Source organism: Strix uralensis, chromosome 17 (genome assembly GCF_047716275.1).
Source record: "Strix uralensis isolate ZFMK-TIS-50842 chromosome 17, bStrUra1, whole genome shotgun sequence".
In the NCBI taxonomy this organism is placed as follows: Eukaryota; Metazoa; Chordata; class Aves; order Strigiformes; family Strigidae; genus Strix; species Strix uralensis.
Genome location: NC_133988.1, coordinates 13,766,592 through 13,787,567, shown reverse-complemented (window position 1 = coordinate 13,787,567; position 20,976 = coordinate 13,766,592). Strand labels below are relative to the sequence as shown.

Here is a 20,976-nt window from a genome sequence, read left to right as displayed (position 1 = left end):
TGCATTACTGGCCTGCTCTGGAGCCGTCTGTTTTACTCCTATCTGCTGTTACGTGATGGAGGTCCGTGACTTTCTCTATTGGAAAGAAAGCAGAAGCCATCGAGGGTCCTGGGAACCAGCTCCTGCATCTCTGCCAAGAGCACACCCGGCAAATCTGCATCATGGCAGCTCTTCCAGCAAATCTCACATCCAGGCTTACAGTGATTGAAGAAACAGTCCTGCTTTAGTTTTGCCTGGTTATTCTCAGCCAGCTCAAGGGAGCACCTTCTTGGAGGCAGCATCGGCTCACGCTGGCACAGAGGGCATGGGGAGATTTCATTTCTCCCCCAGCAGACTGAGCTCACCGGAGCCCTCCTGGCCATGTCCAGCAGCAGGAGCCCAGGACTACGGCACTGCAGCAACGTGACAGCTGTCCCTCTTGCAACAAAAAAAAAAAAAAAAAAAAATGCTGAAGTGAGGGAAAGCAGGCATGAAAACAACCTTCTGCTCCCTGACTTGAAAAGAAACACCAATGTTTGAGGATATGAGCAATGCGAGGTTTGTAAGGAAAGGTAATATCTTTTACTAGACCAACTGAGATTTAGTTGTAAAGCTGCTGCTTTTGAAAGGCACGCTGCCCAAAAGCATGTCTGCTTTCTCCAGTTATAACGCACTCATCTAATAGAAGACATTACCTTCCCCTTACAAACTAAGCCTCACTTGGAGTGAGGCTGCAGTGATCCTGAATAGGATAAAGGGGCCCATCTCACCCCACCTTTGCAAGAGGTGGATGAAGAATAAGACATAAGAGAGCCACTTCTCTTCGGGATAAAGCTCTGGAACCTGTTACCAGCATTTGCCACATCAATTACTTAAACTGGGTTCAGAGCACAGATTATGGCCCAAAACGAAGGCCTTGAAAATGTGCAGGAATGGTGTTAACTTCTCTCCCCTGGGTTGAAGGCTGGTAAATCCGACATAACTGGTCGTTATCGGGGACGTGCTAAACTCGCAGCCCACCACAGACCTGATTCTGCATCTCAGCTCCACTGCTGCTCTGAAACTGGAGACCAACAGTTACCCAACTGCCTGAGAGCAACATCCATTGCTGCTGCATTACAGCTGTGTCCCTGTGACAGTCAGGCTGGCACCCAGAGTGTATAAACAAACCCCTACCCTTGTTCTTGAGGGTTTTGTGAAGCTCTTTACTGGGCAAAAATTAGCTCAATCTGCAAAATCACCATGAAAAGCAGTCCTAGCTCTGCTACTTGGATGAGTAAATTGAGCTCCTCCCCACGCAGTGACTACAACAATGTGGAATGGGCTAAGCGGTAAGCGAACAACTCCTAGGATACTCTGTCTAAACAACCACCAGTGTATTTAATAATACTGGGCTCACGTGGTGCATCTCACCCAGCTTGCAAAGCCGCCCTAGATAAAGTATCAAATGACTTTGCCAGGCACTGAGTCAGCAGCACAGACAGAAGAGCCAATTTCTCTCTCCAGCTCTGGTCACTGGGACACATCCTGCCACCACACATGTGCCACCACTCTGGGACACACGTCCTGCGCCACCTCTCCAGGACACACACCCTGTGCCACTGCTTCAGGACACGCATCCTGCCTCCACACGTGTGCCACTGCTCCAGGACACAGGTCCTTGCCTTTATGCATGTGCCACCACTCCTGGACACACATCCTGTGTCATCACTCCAGGACACATGTTCTGCCTCCACAAGTGTGCCACTGCTCTGGGACACAGGTCCTGTGCCAGTGCTCCGGGACACATGTCCTGCCTCTATGTGTGTGCCACTGCTCTGGGACACACATCCTGTGCCACCACTCCAGGACACACATCCTGCCTCCACACGTGTGCCACCGCTCCAGGACACATGTCCTGCGCCACCACTCTGGGACACAGGTCCTGCTGCCATGTGTGTGCCACCACTCCAGAACACACGTCCTGCCTCCACATGCGTGGCCACTGCTCCAGGACACGTGTCCTGTGCCACCACTCCAGGACACATGCAGCTCGCAGATGCGCAGAGATGTCTGGCTCTACACCCACCTTACAGAGCGCTTGTAGGAAGGGAGGAAAGCTTGCAGAATAACCCCTGAAAACAGAGGAGCTGCCAAGCAAGCAGGAAAAACACGGTGCTGATGGAAGTGAAGTAGGGGCCAGTCTCCACAGGGATGGAGCGGCCAGGACAGGCTGCATCGTAACGTCTTGTTTTAGGAGGTCACATCAGCGAGCAGAGGAGCTGACAGCAGTCAGGGAGCTCAGCACGGAGCCTCTCAGGAAGGTCTTTATCAGCTGTTCTAGATGGTGATTTATACCATCAGAGCCCAGTGCTGAATTGAACTGTTGCTGGCTTAGCATGAACACAAGAAGTAGTTTTACATGTGTACACAGTCCAGATATGCAAGTGTCCAGAGCTTGTGGCCAAAGACCAGTCTCAGCTCTTTGTGTTTCCTCTGGACCAGCCCACCCAGAACAGCTCCTCTAACATGCTGAGGCTCAGGGTGATACACAGCTCAGCTACAGGAGCTTTACCACAACCTTAATGTCCACAAGCAACTTACAGACTCGTCTGAAGATGACTGCTCAAGAATAAAGCCAAAAGACTGCTACTAATCCAATTTCCCAAGCTTCAAAGGCAGATATACCTTCAGAATGGTGGTCCTACACCCCAGACTTGCCTTCTGCTCCCAACCACTTGCACAACACTGAGATCGTCCCAGTCTTGAAGTAAGCTCCATCAAACCCACTCTGGAAACAGCCCCCATTAGATTTGAGCAACCAATCCCAGCTCCACTTAGGCTCTCAGAAGTCAGGGACACCACATGTTTTTCTTCCAGACTCTGAAATTACAAATGGCTCCACTAAAAGCATAATCTTGTCTTGCTGAATTGTATCTCACAGCTTTCTCTCTCTCTTGTACATTAACAAATGTTTTAAGCCCCATAAAATGCATGTAATTCTTGGAAATGTGTCACAGATCAAGAAGCAAATGCAGCCCCTGAACTCACCAACTAATGCCTCAAGAGCGGCTTTGCCTATTAGAAACAAATAGCTGAGACAATACGTGGTTTTCCAGTGAGAGGCAGAACAGAACTGCTGATGGAAATAATGTACAGACAGAAAAGCTGTCCTGGTTTCCTCATGTCTTTGGAGAGGGATATTTTTTGTTTCATGGCCAACGGTTTATTTTCCCCATCAGCCACCCAACCCAGCATCCCCCAAGTGTACTCTGTGGTTCAGAGCCACCACAACACATCCCAGTGGCACAGAGAGCAGACTCCTGGCTGGTCACAGCATCACCTCGTTAAGATGCATCTCAGAGGGAGCAGCAAAGACAGGACATAGAAGGGCCACAGCACCTTGGAGGCATCTTTTCCAAGGCAACACACTATCATGAGCTAAGGAAGAGCAAGCTGATGCGCCTGGTGCATTTCTCGTGATCTCCAAGTTCAAACACAGCTCTTAAACAAGAGCTGCTCCATCACTCCCAGCATCAGCTCACCATTCCTAACTGGCAGTCCCTGTTAGAGCCAGGCCTCCCTTGCCATCTGAACTACCCCAAAGTTAAATGTCCTTTTCACTCAAGACAGGTCAGAGGGATCTCACGTAAGGCCCACCAGTACTGTACAGCTAACAGATGTCTGAATATCCCAAGCAAGAGCTTTCTTGCCCGTGCTCATTTCAGTCAGTTCCCACAGCGATACAGCAAAGCATCCCCATCACCCTGGGGAAGGATGCGACTTCCTTTTCATTTCACCAAGGGCTCAGACATCTCTGAAGCCCAGCCTACAGCTGCATTAACCCTCGGCTCACAGCACCGGAGCTCACATTGGCAGCGCAACCAGCTGCCCCCAGCATGTTTACCCAGCAAGACTTTCCTGCCAACCAGGAATATATCCAAGCTTGAGGTAAAATCAAATACAATTTACCCCAACAGAGCATGAAAGTAAATCCAAATAGGCACTCAAGCAAGGGATTTCTCTTTGCAACATTTATTACATGTGCAGAGGGGACAATTGCAAGTAAACAATTTGCTTTGTTAAATGAGACTAAGACAAGGGAGGTTTTCCTGGGAAAGGTTATATTGAAGAACCACCAGCAACCAATTCAAACCTTTCAAACACTGATATTAAATAAAGAGATGTGATAAATGAGAAAGGTCAAGTAAAAATCAAATCAGGGCACAGTATTCAGAAACGCCCATCCCTAATTCAGCCTACAGGAGCTTCCAAATTGTTCTGCTGCATCTAATAGCCCAGTAAATGCAAGCCCATGAGTATAATAGTTATGGAGCAAGCTGATACACTTCTGTTTCCCCAAAGTGGTCACCCCTTCTCAGTGAATATCATCCAACACCACCAAGCACTGCTTGATCCATCAGGAACCACCATTGACACTGATTTCAGTAGTGGCTCAGAGCCTCAAAGGTTACAGAAGCCAAGAGGATCCCAAAACACAGACCCCACACTGAGCTAGCATGCCGGGCCACTGTCCCCTTACCTTTGAGAGATCCTCTGTCCCTCCCTGCTGGCTCTGGTTCAGGAGAGGCGAGTGCCGCATTAGGGGGTCCTGCAGCAGATCCAGGCGCGGCCTCTTGGTTTCAATGAACTCCAAGTCCGACGGCTTGGTCAGGTCAGAGAGATAGGAATGCGCCTCGGTTCTCAGGTGCAACTCCTGAGATCTGGGGACAAAGAGAGAAAAGTCTTCAGAAAACAAGCCACCTCTGCTCTCCTCTGCTGTACGACTGCAAGCTGCTTGAGGAGGACAGAGGGCTCAACTTCTGCCCGTTCCCAGAAGGATGCATGAAGGGAGGCCAAGTGGCCCTGGACTCCAACATCTCAGGTCTTTGCAGACCCAGGATGCACCACCCCAGATCTTGGTCGCTGGGCACAGTGCATCTCCTGGGGTGCTCGCTGCATGCTGGCAGAACCAGGCATCACCCGGGGCAGCAGTACATGGGGGGCAGCATCACTGCCATCCTCCAAACCCAACAGGCCACGCTGCTGTCCCTCTCCTCAGCACCGCCACCGTGTCACCTGGAAAGCCCCACTGCCATCTCCTGTCCCACCACACGCAGTGGGTGGCTGTTCCTACACCAGGGCAAAGTGATCACGGCTGCACATTTATGTCATGCCACATGGGTTGGGCTGGCCAGAAAAGGCCAAAGCTTGGAAAGTCCTCAAATCTGGCCCATAAATCCCCCTGCGGCCCCTAAGACCAGGCGGAGCTCCCTTCTGCCATGTTTGGCTTATTTAGTCAAAGGTACCTGCACCACTGTTTATATTTAGCATCTTCTATAGAATACCAAAAATTATATGCTAGGAAAAAAATGCATACTCCTCCGTGGCTAGACAGTAGGGATTTATTTTTCCAGGATGGGGGAGGAAAGAAACCAGCCACATGTAGTTGCATGTCTCCAACACAGACCTGGCAAGCTGTAAAGGCACATTATCCAGTGATAGCAGCTGCACTGACAAGTCACTTCAGGCTCAAATATCTTTCACCCGTTAAATATGATGCTGTTGGTAATACCTGGAAATTGGGTTTGGTTTTGCTTTTTTTAAACACATGTAAAACTTTTTTTTGTAGCTCTATTTTTTCTAGCAGGATTCTCTTGTGGGAATTGTAAAGGGATCCTACAAAAATACATTAAACCTTTTACTATGCCCAAGGATCAGCTTTGCTGCAGCAGCTCCAAGGGTGTGTTTTTAACACTTCAGGCAGAAGCGTCTCTTAAAAAAATAAAAATAAAATGAAGCACAGGAGATTCAAAGCTTGGAAAAAAACATGGCTTTTTTTTCCTTTTCCCCTTAAACAAGATTGTTCAAGTTCTCCTGAGCTGCGTGGTAAAGCATCCTCCCCAGTTACCAAACACCGACAAACTAAACAGCCTTTGAAGCTACTCGAAAGGGAGGGGATGCGTTTTGTCAAGAGCAAGCATAAAAGACAGGGGGTCTTGTGCATCATTTGGCCACCGCCCACAAACAGCAACAGCTGATGTTAATTTTTACCTAGCTAATTAAATATCTCAGAGAGGATGACAAAAAGGAAGGACCCAGAGCCCTCTGAAGCCAGCGGCAGTCTTTCCAGCGGCTCTAACAGCTCTGGACTGTAGCCAGAGAGAGGAGGAACCCCGATGGAAGCCACCTTCTCTGGGAGCACCACCTCCTGCAAAGCCCTCTGCCCTCCCCTGCAGCAGTGTGGCAAACTCAATCCCACGCTAAGGAAGCAAGAATAAGTTGGGGGTGGTTTGTCTTCTTTCTTTTTTTTTTTTTTTTTTAATTTAAACATCAACAGCAGGCACAAAGCATGTGCACGTCAAACTCTGCTGCTGTGGGTTTGGCACAGGTGGCCGGCACTGGGATTTGGGCAGCAGCTTTGCTGCTGACACACAGAAACAGAATCTGGCTCGTCCTCTTCCTCCTCCCCAGCAAAAAGGGGACGGGAGAGCAGGGAGGCTCTGGCACTGCCTTCACCACTCCAATCTCCAGCCTACAAGAGCGCGAATGCACAGCTCACACAGCAAACTTTTCAGAGCAGAACAGCTCTCAAATTTGGCATTCAAGCACAGCTCGCTTCACCTGCAAACACTTTCACACTGAATGATCCTCAACTTTTCTCAGCAAGCCCAGAAATATCTCCTGGCACCTCTCAAGTTTCCTGCTGGCTTGTCCCAACCCCTCGTGCAAACCCTGCCCGCCTGCAGCTGCACGCCGACATTTCGGGCTCTGCTGTAAAACCCAGGAACAATAAGCAACTGTTAAGCTGGGCAGGTGCTAAAATATTCCAACACCCAAGGCTCTGCTGTACCGAAGCAATTAAAAATCAGATGTATTTATTTTCACTTTTTCCCTTTTTTTTTTTTGAGGCTGTATTACCAAGAAGCTGCTAATTGACACAGGACTGCTCTGAGACCTCTGCAGTTGTCAGGAACCCAACACAACTGCTACGCTCAGAAAAAAACATGTATTTTTAAGATAAGAGCAACACTCAGCTTTACAAAGGCAGTTACTTACAGCGAGGCAGGGGCCACGCCAGGGAAAGCAGCTGCAATGTTATAGGGTGCGATTTTATTTCCATTTCCACATCCATTGGAACTGCTATTAACTTTATCCACTGGAATTTCCAGCCGCTCCCGAAATCACTTTGCCCGACACAACCCGCTCAGCCCGTCCTGGCTGCAAATACAAATGCTCTTGCTTGAAGCCTTCACACCTTCCACTCTTTACATCCACACCTGTGGCGAGCTCTTTACAACAGACTTTTATACAGCGATGACATTGCTGTCAGTGTAAAAACAGCCCTGCCTGAAAAACCCTCCCGTTACACCAAGTTTGGGGTTTTGCTGCATTTTCCAAATAGTTCCCACCTAGCTGGTTTATTCCAGAGATTCCTACTTTGCTGAAGGGAAAGAGTGTTTTTAATTGCATGTGAGTTATGCATGATTAAATGAAATAAACCAAATGCCAGTGTTAATTATGAAGTCAGGCAGGTTAGTCTTCACCTGGAGTCCTTCGCCACAAACACTAAACTACTTAAAAGAAGCAGAGCAGCATGAGATCTGCTGACACACCAAAGCTGGGTGCTCAGGGCTTGCTCCGACGTCCAGCCATCCACACACAGCTCTGCTTTGGGCAGGTCCAAGTCCAGAAGACCAAGATAACCCAAGATTAGACCTTTGGTTTATTACTAATCTGACAAACTCATCACCAGCTGCAGAGCCACATTACTCATTCACCAGGGCCATTTCCTCAACAGATTCACATGGGGTGTCAGGAAGGTATGAGCAGATAAAATCCCACAGCAAGCGTGGGGCACCTACAGCTCACTCCAGCACATGTAGATCACTGGGACCTAGGAAAACATCTCCTGCTACATTATACCTACACCAGAACCAGCTGAGCATGAGATTGTCTGAAAAAAAAGGGGTTGACTGCTAGCTAGGTGTAGAGAAAGCTGAGAGCATCTTCCTCCTGGGACAGAGGACCAAATGAGACATCCTGAGCTGCCCTTGGGGCTTGTTAGAACAGCCCTGATGAGATCTAAATAGATTTTACCTTTATCTTCTTTACTTTGCTGAAGCCAAATCACAGGCAAATGGGCAAGTACAAACTTTTCAGGAGGTCAAAGAGGACTCTCCCACCCCACTAACCCACCTCAGGAGCACACTGCCTGGCTCTTCAGAGCAGCACAACCCTCCCCTGCTCTTCAAACCTTCCCATTTCTGCATCACTGAGCAGCAGAAGGTGGCAGCAGGAGGAACAACTGCTATTCTGCAACATCCAGAGAACCCAGTTTGATTTCACAAAGAAGTGCCTCCTGAAACAAGGGTTCAAAACACCAGCAGGGACTCTGAGTTGGTTCCCACCAACTTCCCAGCAAGGGCACATTTTAAGTTTCGCTCCCATCCACAAATATTGTTCCCTACATCATGCGGCCAAACAACATAACCAGGCTGGAAAACTGGCTCTCGCTGTCTCTTAAAACCAGAACCAAGACAAACGATCGCCTTGCTGCAGCTGTTTATTTCCTCTGGCTGAGATGGTTTGGTGGGAAATCGTCTCCAGAAATAAGTTTTTAAAAAAGTCTCCAGCCTCCACAGGTACAGACAGACAATAAAATGCTTTTGAGAGGGAGTAATATAGAAAACCACCAGTGTTGAAGTGAATTATTTATAATCAACGCTAAGATTTGTCAGAGGTTTCAGTAACCTCTTTATGGCTAATGATAGCCAGAGTGGGAGACTGGGCAAATTGAGACCTGTTAAAAAGAGAAACTGGAGGGTTTGTAGGAGCAAACCTGCTGCCAGGCAGCTGGAAAAACATGTACAGGGCCAGCTGATATGTTCCCTCTGTCATATAGGTGGAGACGGAGAAAAACCATCACAACATAACAAGGCCATGGGAAGAGCAGCCTGTCTGTGTGGGGAAGGTGGAGCTCCCACCACCTCAGCAACATCTGCCAGCAGCAGGATTGAGTCTTCAGAAGCCAAAGGTGTGGGACAGCCTGGAGCAGGATGCTTAGCTCACCACATGGTCCAGCTCAAGGGCTCCCAAGTCCTCGCGAGGTCTGACTGACCAGGCAGTCCCATGTGCATCCTCATGATGCTCCAGCTAGGCATTCCCACACAAGGGCAGGTAGCTGTGCCTCAGCCACCCCATGCAACCCCCGCAGCCAATTTCTTCCAAGCCAACTGCAATTTAGGTGAGAGCAGATGCTTTATTTAAAACTTGCATATTGAAGATCCCCATACACTGAGCCTGAATTATTCATGGACAGGACCGGCAGAAGCTTTAACACTATGCCACACAATGGCACTACCTCACTCAAGAGGAGGAGAAGGAATATTTGGGTCCCTCCAGAAGCTCCCCCCCCCCCCCAATGCTTTCTCTAGGCATCCAAAACCTGGAGCCCCACAGGAAAGCCTTCTTGGCAGTCCTGGGTGGTTGGAGCACTCCCTGAACTAATGGCTTTGGGGACATCCCACGTTTCACCAGGCCTATTGCATACATTGCAAGATCACCTTTCCTTCCCCAAAATAAATCTGGTTCAAGATTATGCATGGGAAAGTTGCTTCATGAACTTTTACCTCTCCATCCAGGCCAAGGCAAAGCCCAGGTTTCCCTTCACAAACCCTCTGCCAGGACACACTGGCTGATTTCACAAAGCCAAGTGTCACCACATCTCCTCTGTGGAGCCTCAGTCACCCTCCATGCCCACCCGTGGACATGCTCACAGTCCACACCAGAGCAGAGGGTATTTGTGAGACAAGGTAGCTTGTCACCATGTGTCTACACACCAGCATCTGCCCTTTCCAGCTGTTATTTTCCCACATTCATTTATGGGGAGGAAAAAAACGCAGCTCCCGGAGCATTATTTCCAGTGTGAAAAGACACAGAGATGTATGGTTGCAGGGATTTCAGCCGCACCACCGCTCATTCCTGAGAAAAGGGTCACCTTTAAAAATGGAAACTTAATTAAAGACCATAAATAAAATCAGATCAGTTGCACTGTTAACTCGGGAGCAGTTGGTGCCATTTGGCCCAGCACAGATGAAGACCGAGAGCTGCACGTGATTTCCAGCGGCCACGCACACCGCCCTGGCTTCCCACTGCTCCCCAGGCTCCTCAGCCAGCAGGATTAATCACATTCAATAAGCACAGTAATTAGGCCTGCTCTCATACTATATTGCATATGGCTATCTCAAATGGCTGCAGAAACACAGCAGCTGCTTAACGTATCCTAAATGTCATACTTCAGATCAACACCGGGAAAACTCTTCCAACTCTTCATGACTGCTAAACAGAACAGCTCCAAAAAGGAGCACGGTCTCCTGAACTGGGAAAAAAACCTCCTATGAAAATAGTGACTCATCTTATTCTGGGTAAAGGTGGAATATACTGTGTTAACATGCATACCACTTACTTACAGCCAGATTTTCTGCCAGAGAAGACATTATCCATCCCAGCATTCCTGAGTTAATACAGAACCTTGCTCTAAAATCCTAAACACATATGAAAAGTCAGTTCCTTGATTTTTCAGACCCCTCACCCCCTGGCACTTGCCATTTAACACTCAACCCAGTTTTTCTCACTTCTTTTGTGGACCAAAATATATATAGAAGAGAAAAAAAACCTCTAATCCTTGTCACCTTGCCAGGACATTCCTCTGCAAGTATTCATGGTACGACTTGTACCAACAGCAGATCCTGAAATACTTCTCTTCGCTCCTGCAGTCCAGTTGGCACAGCCAACCGAACAAGCTAAGGGGAAGTCTGTGGATCCTTCCAAGAAAAAGCCTGCTAACAAAAAAACCATCAAGGAAAGCATCACATCCCTGAAAAGACAGAGCCAACTTTCCCTATAGCAACCAATTCAGAGTGGTTCGAGTTCTCCTTCCTTCTTCCAAGCCAGAATCGCTGCACAGGGAGTTCAAGTCTCTACCCATCCACCAAGGGGTGATGACAACTCTCAAGGCTGATGTAACTTGGGGAAGGGCAGTCTGGAACCCTCCAGCATCTCCTGCAGAACTGGACTGCCCGGGGTGGGATGCAGAAGCAGGAGGCACATCACCCCTGAGGGAGGAGAGCCCACGATGGTGTGACGCTTCAGGAACTGGTTTGTCCCCATCCTGCCTGACCCACCAGCCTCAGCTGTGGAGACATCCAGCTGCATGAATCTGACATTCAACAAGCTTCTTGCTCAGGAAGCCCCAAAATGTGGGATGATCTCAGCACTCCATTCCTTCCAGGAAGTTACCACTCAACAGCTTTTTGCCACCAACACCTGATTCATACTTAAAACATTGTGCCCATGGTGAAATGCTTCACCACTTGTTCCCTTTCCACTGGACCACAACTAACCACCACCCTGGTGCCTACAGCAAAACTGCAGCCAGGAGAGAGAGAAAAGCTGCAAAGCTGTAGGAAGACCATCAAAGCAAGCCCAAATGATTTCTGCAGGATTTAAAACATCCATGGGGTCAAGCCTCAAACACCACACACAAAGACAGCCTACAGAGGCTTTAGAGATCTGCCCAAGGTGAAGGCAAAGCCAAACTGAGGGAGAAACCCCCAAAACCAGCACAAAGTGAATCCTCGCAATTTCCAGGAGAGGAGGGTGAACAGCGGCCACCCAGTGTGCCAGTGGGCTCAGAGGAACCAGGACCGAGTGGCCCAAGGGCTGAACCACACTCTCTGGCTTCAGGCACTGCTCTGGATCAGCGTGAGGCATGGCAGTGGCAGGGAAGGGATGTCCATCTGGGAACACACACAGGGCTCGCTCTCCAGCGCTGTCAGCCAGCCACATTCCCCTTGCACCAGACTGACAAACTGATTTCTTTAAGGAGGGGAGTGATCCTAGAAGAGCATCAGCCACCACAACCAACAGCAGACAGGCTGCTTCCTCTGAACACCCGAAGCAACGGGGGATCAGAAAGGTTCCCCTCCACTGACACTTGCTTCAAGGGGAGGATTGTCTCACCCCACATGGTGGTGGGTGCATCAGGCAGCAAACCAAGGTGGGGGTCTTCCTTTCCCACACAGCACACTGCCTCTGTTTAACCCCTGTGCCCGCGTGGTGGACATTACTTGTTTGCCTTTGGTCGCTCCCTCCTCCCCAGCCCCTCACACTGAGAGCCAGCTGCCTCTGCTCAAAACCATCAATCCCAGCCCAGGAACAAAGCCAAAGTGCTTACAGATGCACCCGGCGTGAACCTGCCAAAGGGACTCAGCTGCAGAGATGGCTGCTTTCACCACCCTCCTTTGTCCAGGCTTTGCTCTGCACCAGGCAGTCTCAGAGCTACTTTTTGGGGTGGGCATCAATGACCAACCCAACCTGCTCCAGAAGCTGCAGGGTCTTGGCCCTTGAGCACCTGAGGAACCCTCAGGCTCCAATTACAACACATCAGGTGCTATTTCAGAGCAGATCCTCAAGATGAAAAAGCAAAGCCCCCACAGGATAGATCTTTAAGTGTAGTGCTTAAAGATGCAAAGAAACCGTAGTTGGCTCTGCAAAATGGACTTACACCTCTCCAACCCCAATGTCACCCAGTTTGAATGACTTCAAATAATAATTACACCGGGCTGAAAACTTCTGCAGACCCCCCGCATCCAGCATCCCCAGATGCCAAAAAAAATTTTTTTAATGAGTCTATATCCCAGCATTCGGGCAAAAGATGCCAACTGAGCTGAACTTAAGTGGCATTTTTAGCTTTACTACCCAGCATAATTTTTGCAAAAGTTCAATTTTTTGGATGTTACAGGGAAAAGGGATGAAATGCAAGTTGGGTCTGTTACAAAAACCCCTCTTTTTATAGCATGCTAAAACTTCACCATTCAGGTTGAAAGTGAAGTAACCATGATAAGCATTTGGATACGTTTCTAGACCTGACAACCTCAATTAACATTTATCCACATTTATGTGAGCGTCGACACAAAAATAAGTTCGGAGAGTTTGAGAAATTTGTAAGCCAAAGCGAGATGCTTGGATGACCACACCAGATTAAGCATGTACAGCAGACACCAAGGCCTGAAGTTGGGGTTTTTTTTAGTTATATGGAAGAACCAGGATAGATTTTTTTAAAATAGCATATTCAGACCTTGAAACCTTCATCTTACTGGAGAGCAGAACTGGTTCTCCATTTTGCAAACCGTAAGTAGTGTGAAAAACAAAACCAGGCAGGAGCGTGTTGCTAGGTCCTCTTTACCCATCTCCCCCAAATTTAGCTGAATCTGATCCACTTCCAACTTAACTGTGTTACTCTGTGCTAAGAAATCAAAGCTCTGAGAAATTAAAGCAAGCCAAGGCAATGTAACATGCTGCAATAAATCCCTAGTCATCAGAAATGACATTACCCTCTGTACATGCAGGTGCCACAGGCACAATCCAGAACACATACCCAGAATCACACAGAATCATCTAGGTTGAAAAAGACCTTGAAGATCACCTAGTACAACCATTAACCTAACACTGACAGTTCTCAACATCCAGGAGGGCAGATGCAAAACTAACTTTAGAGGCTGCTTTTTATCTCCAAATTTTCATGGGTTTGTTTCTGCTGAGCACCAAGCCGAACCCATCCCACTAAACAAAAAAAAAAAAAAAAAAAAGAGAGTCCTGTCTGCATCTATGCCCTTACGCATCCAGGACCCTGAGGTCTTTTTCCCCTCCCCTCCTCCCCTAACAATTATGATTTTAGAGAAATAGATTCATCTCTGACTCTGCACTGGCTTTATTCTTAGCCCAACTAAGTAGTAAGCATAAAAAAAATGCTTTGCATAGATCTACTGTAACACGGCTCTTATTTCACTTCCAGGCCAGTTTTTTCCAAAACCACTAAGCATCAAATGCAGAATAGAAACTGTGAGAGAGCAGTGCTTTGAGACGAAACAGAGAGTGAGAGTGATGGCCTTCAGAACAGATCAGCTCCTGTGGTTAAAGCATCTACAGCATTTCCAGCCACACAGCGCGTGCCCGAGTAGCGCCCAAAAACACTTGACAGCCTCCCATGGGAGGCTACAAAGAACACAGGAGCACAGGAAGGGCTGCGAGTGGAACAGACAGGAAAAAAGCAGCTTGGAGAAAGTCGCGAGGGGAATGCAGAAAGAGAAACAAAAACCATGAAAGCAGGGAGGAAGAGCAGCAGAAGAGGAAGCGGAGATGCGCAGTGGAAGTGAGCTCTTCTCACTCCTCCCTTCAGCCTCAGGAGCCACAGACCAAACCTGACCACACAGCTTTATCTCCTACATTGAAGAAAGCCCATGCAACCAGTTACAGCGACATGTAGCTTCAAAGAAGTGAGGGGTGTGGGGGTTTTTTTGTTGTCTGGTGTTTTTAAGATGTCTTTAAACTGCATGACAGTCCAAGGGAAGAAACCAGAAGGCAAAGGTGCCACTTGCATTAGCACCACAAAGCTAAACCTCCCCAGAGACTCAGCACAGCCAGTACCAACACATGAGATAACATTGCCCAGACCTCACACAACCCTCCTCCACATCACAGCACTGCCCAAAACCCTCGCTAACGCAGTCGAGATGCCCATGGCTGGGGGGAAGGTGGGGAACTGGTACCTTTCATTGCCTGGCTGGAACTCGGAGAGCAGGGACGGCCTCCGCCGCTGCGGCTGCATGATAGACCCCGGCGGGAGGTGGGAAGCGAAATCCCTGGAATGATGCTGGTACTCCAACAGCGCGACGTCCTGCAGAAACAAACGCACAAGAGCTCATTAGGCTGGTGGCAACTTTCAAGCAAGCACCAAACCCTGACAACTCAGAAGAAACTATATAGATACTCCTCCTCTGAAGTGCTGGGTGCTGGACTACAAAGCTCAGTGCTTTTTCCCCCCCCTAAAAGGGTTCCCAGTAACGCCCAGTCCTGCACCGCACTGGGATGGTAGCTCAGCCCCTGGTCCAGCCTGCCTCCAGCCTTTTACTGGGACTGCTCGCAGGCCGGCTCCTGGGATGGGATCCCAGCAAGCTCAACCCAGCCCCCAAGCACGCACACAGGGATTTCTGGCATCCAAGCAGTCCTGATGACAGCTTCAAATCCGAGAGGAAGAACAGGTAAGAAGAAAATTACAAGTCACAGGGTACTTTCATCTTCAATAATCCACGCAGCAGTATGGAGAAAGAAAAAAGAGAAAAAAAATAAAGAAGAGAAACCATAAATGTTATCTTGAGAGTGTCCCTTTAAACACAGCTCCCCTGGGCTGAGCTCAAGGGGTTTGAAAGGACAGTTTGCTACTTATTATGTGTACGTCCCTTTTGTTCCTTGACCCTTGGAGAGTACAGTACAGTATGTTCCTGATTTTAATTAAATAAGAAGCCCTCCTGCTCTGTGCCACAGACTGATTCCAGCAACAGTATTTTAGCAGCTACATTCAACTGCTATTTTTTATTTGCAGATAGATACTTGACCAGAAGACTAATCATCTAATTAACTAAGACCTTCAGCAATGGCATAGAAAGCCCTGTCACAGAATATCCCTGGTAACACTGACACATATTTACATTAGAACAACCAGTCCCACCTGGGAGTCTATTTTGAACAGTTCTCAACTGAACAAAAAAAGCTCCAACTCCTTCAAAAAGAAAAAAGAAATTTCAGAGTCTCAAAAAAAAAAAGGAATGAATAAATAAAATACCACACGCATACAGCTGGGGGTGTGGGCAGGGGACACTCATCCCTAACAGCTGCAACAGAAGTTATCTGATCAGATGTAGTGAGGATTGACATGCTCCAGCAGTAGGGAAGCTGGAGAAGTGCCCCAGCAAGGTGCGTGGCATGCAAAGAAAGGATCTGGGAGCTTAAATACCAACAACCTGGACCTGGAGACCCTCTCTCCCAAGCTGTAAGTGGAGAGAACAGCCAGCGCTGGATGCCATGCTCTCCTCCAGACAGCTGCCGAGTAGAAGGGAATATCAAAGCCCAATGTCTTTGGCCAGCAGAGGGTAAAACAAGACGTTTGCATCGTAGCTTTCTGGAAAGCCAGGAAGAAAAACAGAAGTTTTAAGCACTTGGTCCAGAGGAGCCAAGAAAAGCAGATCCCCTTCCCCACATTCAGGCTCTCTCGCACGAAAGCTGAAAAGACCACACATGAAACAGAGGAGGAAGGGGAATGGTGGTGTCCAATGGCCACCACTTCTCCTTGTGCCCAGAAAGGTGCACCAGTTTTTGGAATCAGGATCATTCCTCCCCAGCATCAGACAATAGCGTGGTGCTGCTCCTTTTCTGTTATGACTGATCCTGGGAAACACCAGGAACCAAGGGCTTCTGCCAGCCCCAAACTCCCGGTCTCTACCTCCAGCCTGGCCCTTTCAGACCTCAACCTCTGGGCCAAGGGGCATCTTGAAGACAGGTTCTTGCAACATAAGGAGAGCATTACTGGGACAGCATCTACTCATCCTCATGGGGATGTTCCACTTTTGCTGTAAATCCAGGCATTAAGGGAGGATGCTACCCCATGACGCTGCTTCTCCTTCAGCTTTAGAGCGCATCCACGCAGGATGCCACAGGGGGCTGCAGGACAGAGTATGCCATCAGTCCAACCACAGATGGGACAGACTCAGACATCTGGAGCGAAGGAGCCCATTAGCTCTTACAGCCCCACACAAAGCTGAATTGCTGCCTACAATAAGCTTTCCTATATTTGCACTTGTCCTGGTTTTAAATTAAAAAAAAAAAAAAATTTAAAAAGAGCGATGCAGCTCCTGACATCCACCTACAAAACAAACACTTCATGTCTGGGAAGACACACCAACAGGCCCATAACCAGGACCGTCACCTTCTGTGGGCGTATAAACAAGAATTACCCGTCTGGGAGGCTTGAAGGCTGTGCCCTTGAGAGGAAAAAAAAAAAAGGCTCTTGCATGTCCCGAGAACCATCTGTTTTTCCTTTTCCCCCTGCCCACACTCAGCTGAGCTTTGCCTTTTCCTCCTCTAACCCCCGTCAAAAAAATTGCAGGTGGAGCTCAGAGCCTGCTGGCTTGACCTGAAGTGATGGGGAACCTCATTACACCAGGCCCTTAGCTCGGGGCCGGGATGGCAGGCATGCCTCTCCAGCTTCCCCACAAAGGGCAAGGCTGGCAAGCACCAGCTCCTGCTTTTCCAGACATTGCCCAACTCACTCTGACCTGCTTCGCTTTGCTCATATCAGCATTCAGTTTTACCAGAAGAAAACATAACCTAAAAATTAGTGAGGAGGATTAAAACTGACAAATTTCTTTGCCCTGTGATGAACTGTCAAAAGAACCGCGAGAGACCTGGCAGGACGTAGGTGGATTAATTGCTCAGAAAGTTAATACAGTAAATCACACTGTGAGCTATGACTCTGCTTTTCAAACACAAATGCTGGGAAGGTTTACGAGCTGCCTTCAGAAGAGGCTTCAATCTTGTTTAGCAGTGTTTTAAAGACATATACTGGGAGGCACCTTGCTGCCAGCACTGCGGCACCTTCCACACTCAGGCAGAGACAAGGGAGCAGCGTCCAGTGGGTGCCATGCAAATTCCCCTCTGCCAAAACACCCAGCACAAACGTGATTTAGTCCCCATCCTGACCTAAAACTAGCACAACCTTGGCACCTGCTCAAGGGCACCTATAAGACACCTGAAATAACTAAAAAACTCTGAAGCCCCAAGCTACACGCTGCTTATTTTCTTCTCCATTGCTTTGCTGGTTTTTATTCAATTCTATTTTTTGCTCATCCTCTCCCTCCTCTTCCTACCCTCTGCAAACCTTCCTCCCATGCCCCCCAAATCTGTTGATGTGTCAGAGCACCTTCTCCAGGGCCTCAATTCTCCCACTGCCTTTGGTCAGGACTTTGTTCCTTTTACACCAGCCTTCCTGTTGTTCCTTGTGGTCCAGGTGCTCCCAAACAGAGGTACTTTGTGGAAGTTTTCACTGAATTTATGAAATCCTGCAATGTCATGAAATAGAAATTAAGGAAGCAGAAAGACCATGGGCAGTCAGGAGCTCTGGCGCATCGACAGATTTTGGGATGGGAGGAGGAGGGTTTGGAGAGGGCAGGAAGAGATGCAAAGAGAAGATGAGCACTTCTGTTGATAGAAATTAAGCTTCTTCACTCAGGCAAAGGAGCGGGAATGTTTCCAAAACAAAACCAAAGCAAAGCAACCAAAATCACTTTGGAAGTCTCAATGTCAAGATCTCCTGATAAAGCAGCTTCCCAAAATATAACCCTAGGTAAAAGGAACTGTGTCCCCTCTAACCATGTAGACAGAGTATAAACAAACAGGCCAGAGCTTCCTCTCTCCAGACTGCACCATTTAGAGCCGTAGACAGTTCGAGAACCGTCCCAGCGCTGTCGAGACTGGGCTGCCACGGTCAGGGTTACACCCTCCTGTCCCACACACATCCCTCTGGCAGCGGCTCTCCGCCAGCCATTAGAGCAGCGGAGCACTGTCAGGAGGGTCCCAGCCTCCAGCACAGACATTTGTCCCCCAGCATCCCCCCAGCACAACCCTGCTACGCGCATCCTTGCTCTGGTGCCTCCTGTGACAACCCACCCACCGATGCCTGGCCAACCCACATCTGCTCAGGGCCAGCAGCAGACCTGGAAAACCATGGAAGTCACCCAGCCAGGAGAGGAAGGTTGGATCCCTGTCGCCGGGAGCGGCTTGACATCCAAGTGCAGTGAAGAGGCTGGGTTGTCTCTGTCTTCCAGTCCCAGAAATACATTGCTGTCTCTGTTCTTCACAAGCCACCTGGTATCACACCATGCTGGATAGCTGGTTCCAGGGAACTACAGGCCTGTCAGCCTGACCTCAGTGCTGGGGAAGGTTACGGAGCAGATCATCCTGAGTGCCATCACGCAGCACGTACAGGACAACCAGGTGACCAGGCCCAGTCAGCATGGGTTTATGAAAGGCAGGTCCTGCTTGACTAACCTGATTTTCTTCTGTGACAAGGTGACCTGCTTAGTGGATGAGGGAAAGGCCACGGATGTTGTCTACCCAGACTTTAGTAAAGCCTTTGACAGAGTTTCCCATAGCATTCTCCTGGAGAAACTGGCTGCTCATGACTTGGACGGGTGTACTCTTCGCCGGGTAAAAAACTGCCTGGATGGTCAAAGCCCAAAGAGTGGTGGTGAACGGAATTAAATCCAGTTGGTGGCCGTTCACAAGCGGTGTTTCCCAGGGCTCAGTAGTGGGGCCAGTTCTGTTTAATATCTTTATCAATGATTTGGATGAGGGGATCGAGTGCACCCTCAGTAAATTTGCAGATGACACCAGTGGGGCAAGACCATTGATCTGCTTGAGGGTAGGAAGGCTCTACAGAGGGATCTGGATAGGCTGGATCCATGGGCCAAGGCCAACTGTATGAGGTTCAACAAAGCTCAGTGCCAGGTCCTGCACCCGGGTCACAACAACCCCACAGAACGCTACAGGCTTGGGGAAGAGCAGCTGGAAAGTTGCCCAGCAGAAAAGGACCTGGGGGTGTTGGTCAACAGCTGGCTGAATATGAGCCAGCAGTGTGCCCACGTGGCCAAGAAGGCCAACAGCATCCTGGCTTGTATCAGGAATAGCATGGCCAGCAGGACTAGGGAAGTGATTGTCCCCCTGTAGTTGGCACTGGTGAGGCTCACCCTCAAATATTGGGTTCAGTTTTGAGCCTCTCACTGCAAGACAGACATTGAGGTGCTGGAACATGCCCAAAGAAGAGCAACAAAGCTGGTGAAGGGTCTGGAGCTCAAGTCCTATGAGAAGTGGCTGAAGGAACTGAGGTTGCTTAGCCTGGAGAAAAGGAGGCTTGGGGGAGACCTTGTTGCTCTCTACAACCACCTGAAAGGAGGCTGTAGCGAGGTAGGGGTCAGTCTCTTCTCCCAAGTAACAAGCTATAAGACAAAAGGAAATGGCCTCAAGTTGCACCAGGGGAGGTTTAGACTGGATATTAGGAAAAGTTTCTTCTCCAAAAGGGTTGTCAAGCACTGGAACAGGCTGCCCAGGGAAGTGGTTGAGTCACCATCCCTGGAGGTATTTAAAAGATGTGTATATGTGGCACTTAGGGACATGGTTTAGTGGTGGACTTGGCAATGCTGGGTTAACAGTTGGACTCGATTTTAAAAGGTCTTTTCCAACCTAAATGATTCTGTGATTCTATAGCTGCCCTGACCGAGACCATCAGCCTTGCACACAAGGAACAGACACTTCAAAACCAACAAGCCACATCTCCAAAGCTTAGGGTGAAGCCAGCTAACTAAAATTAGAAAAACAACTAGGAAAATCTACATTATTCCATTCCAAACTATGCACCTGTGCTAGCTCCTGAGGACATCACCTAAACGAAATCAATTTGGGGAGCAAGCTCTTCAGGGCTGAGGCACCTCAGCCTCACGTTGCACTTGGCACTGGGGCAGTGACCCCCTGAGAAGGGGCTGCATGCTCCTGTAAGCAGAAGGAACACGTAGCAGCGATGTGGGGCTGTGCAGCTGCTGCTTAGGAGGCAGATGATGGGGATCACAGACTAACTGCTGCTGGTACCATCCCCAGAACTGCAGCTCCTCTTTCAGGTGCCCACAGCACAAGCATAGACTGCAATTCAGCAGTCAGCCGGAACCACAAGTACCCAGGGGCAGACTTCAGCATCCCATGTTAATGCTGCAAATCCCTGACCTTTACACAGGGGTCCAACTCCCTTTCCCTTTCATCAAACCCGTTTCAGTCAAAGCCTGACATTGGTGATGCTGAAGACAACAGACCTCACAACTACTGCCTGCTGTGGCGACTAGTGAGGAAGGGTCTTGCAGGGAAAACAACTGAAATGCAGCTGCTTTCTGCCTAAATACAGCCAGAAACCTGCCCCAATGGGAGCTGGCTCCAGTGGGTCCTTCTGAGCACCTCCTGGGTCCACACCACAAAAAGCTGCTGGCTGGGCTGAGCCAACACTAGCAGTGTTGCCGAAGACAGACAGACACCAAGAGTGCCTACAGTGCCATAAATCACCCCGGCAGAGCAATGCAG

At 48.9% G+C, this 20,976-nt stretch overlaps 1 protein-coding gene across 11 annotated transcripts in view; it reads right to left on the bottom strand.

Moving 5' to 3' along the window:
* Positions 1-20,976, bottom strand: part of NCOR2 (nuclear receptor corepressor 2) — a 257,096-nt gene that overhangs the window by 151,088 nt on the left and 85,032 nt on the right. For all 11 annotated transcript variants that reach the window (XM_074887780.1, XM_074887781.1, XM_074887783.1 and 8 more), the window contains exons 3-4: positions 14,571-14,698; positions 4,502-4,682 (exon numbers count right to left, since the gene is read on the bottom strand). In XM_074887780.1, coding sequence (XP_074743881.1) covers positions 4,502-4,682; positions 14,571-14,698 — 309 coding nt within the window. The remainder of the gene's footprint in view (positions 1-4,501; positions 4,683-14,570; positions 14,699-20,976) is intronic.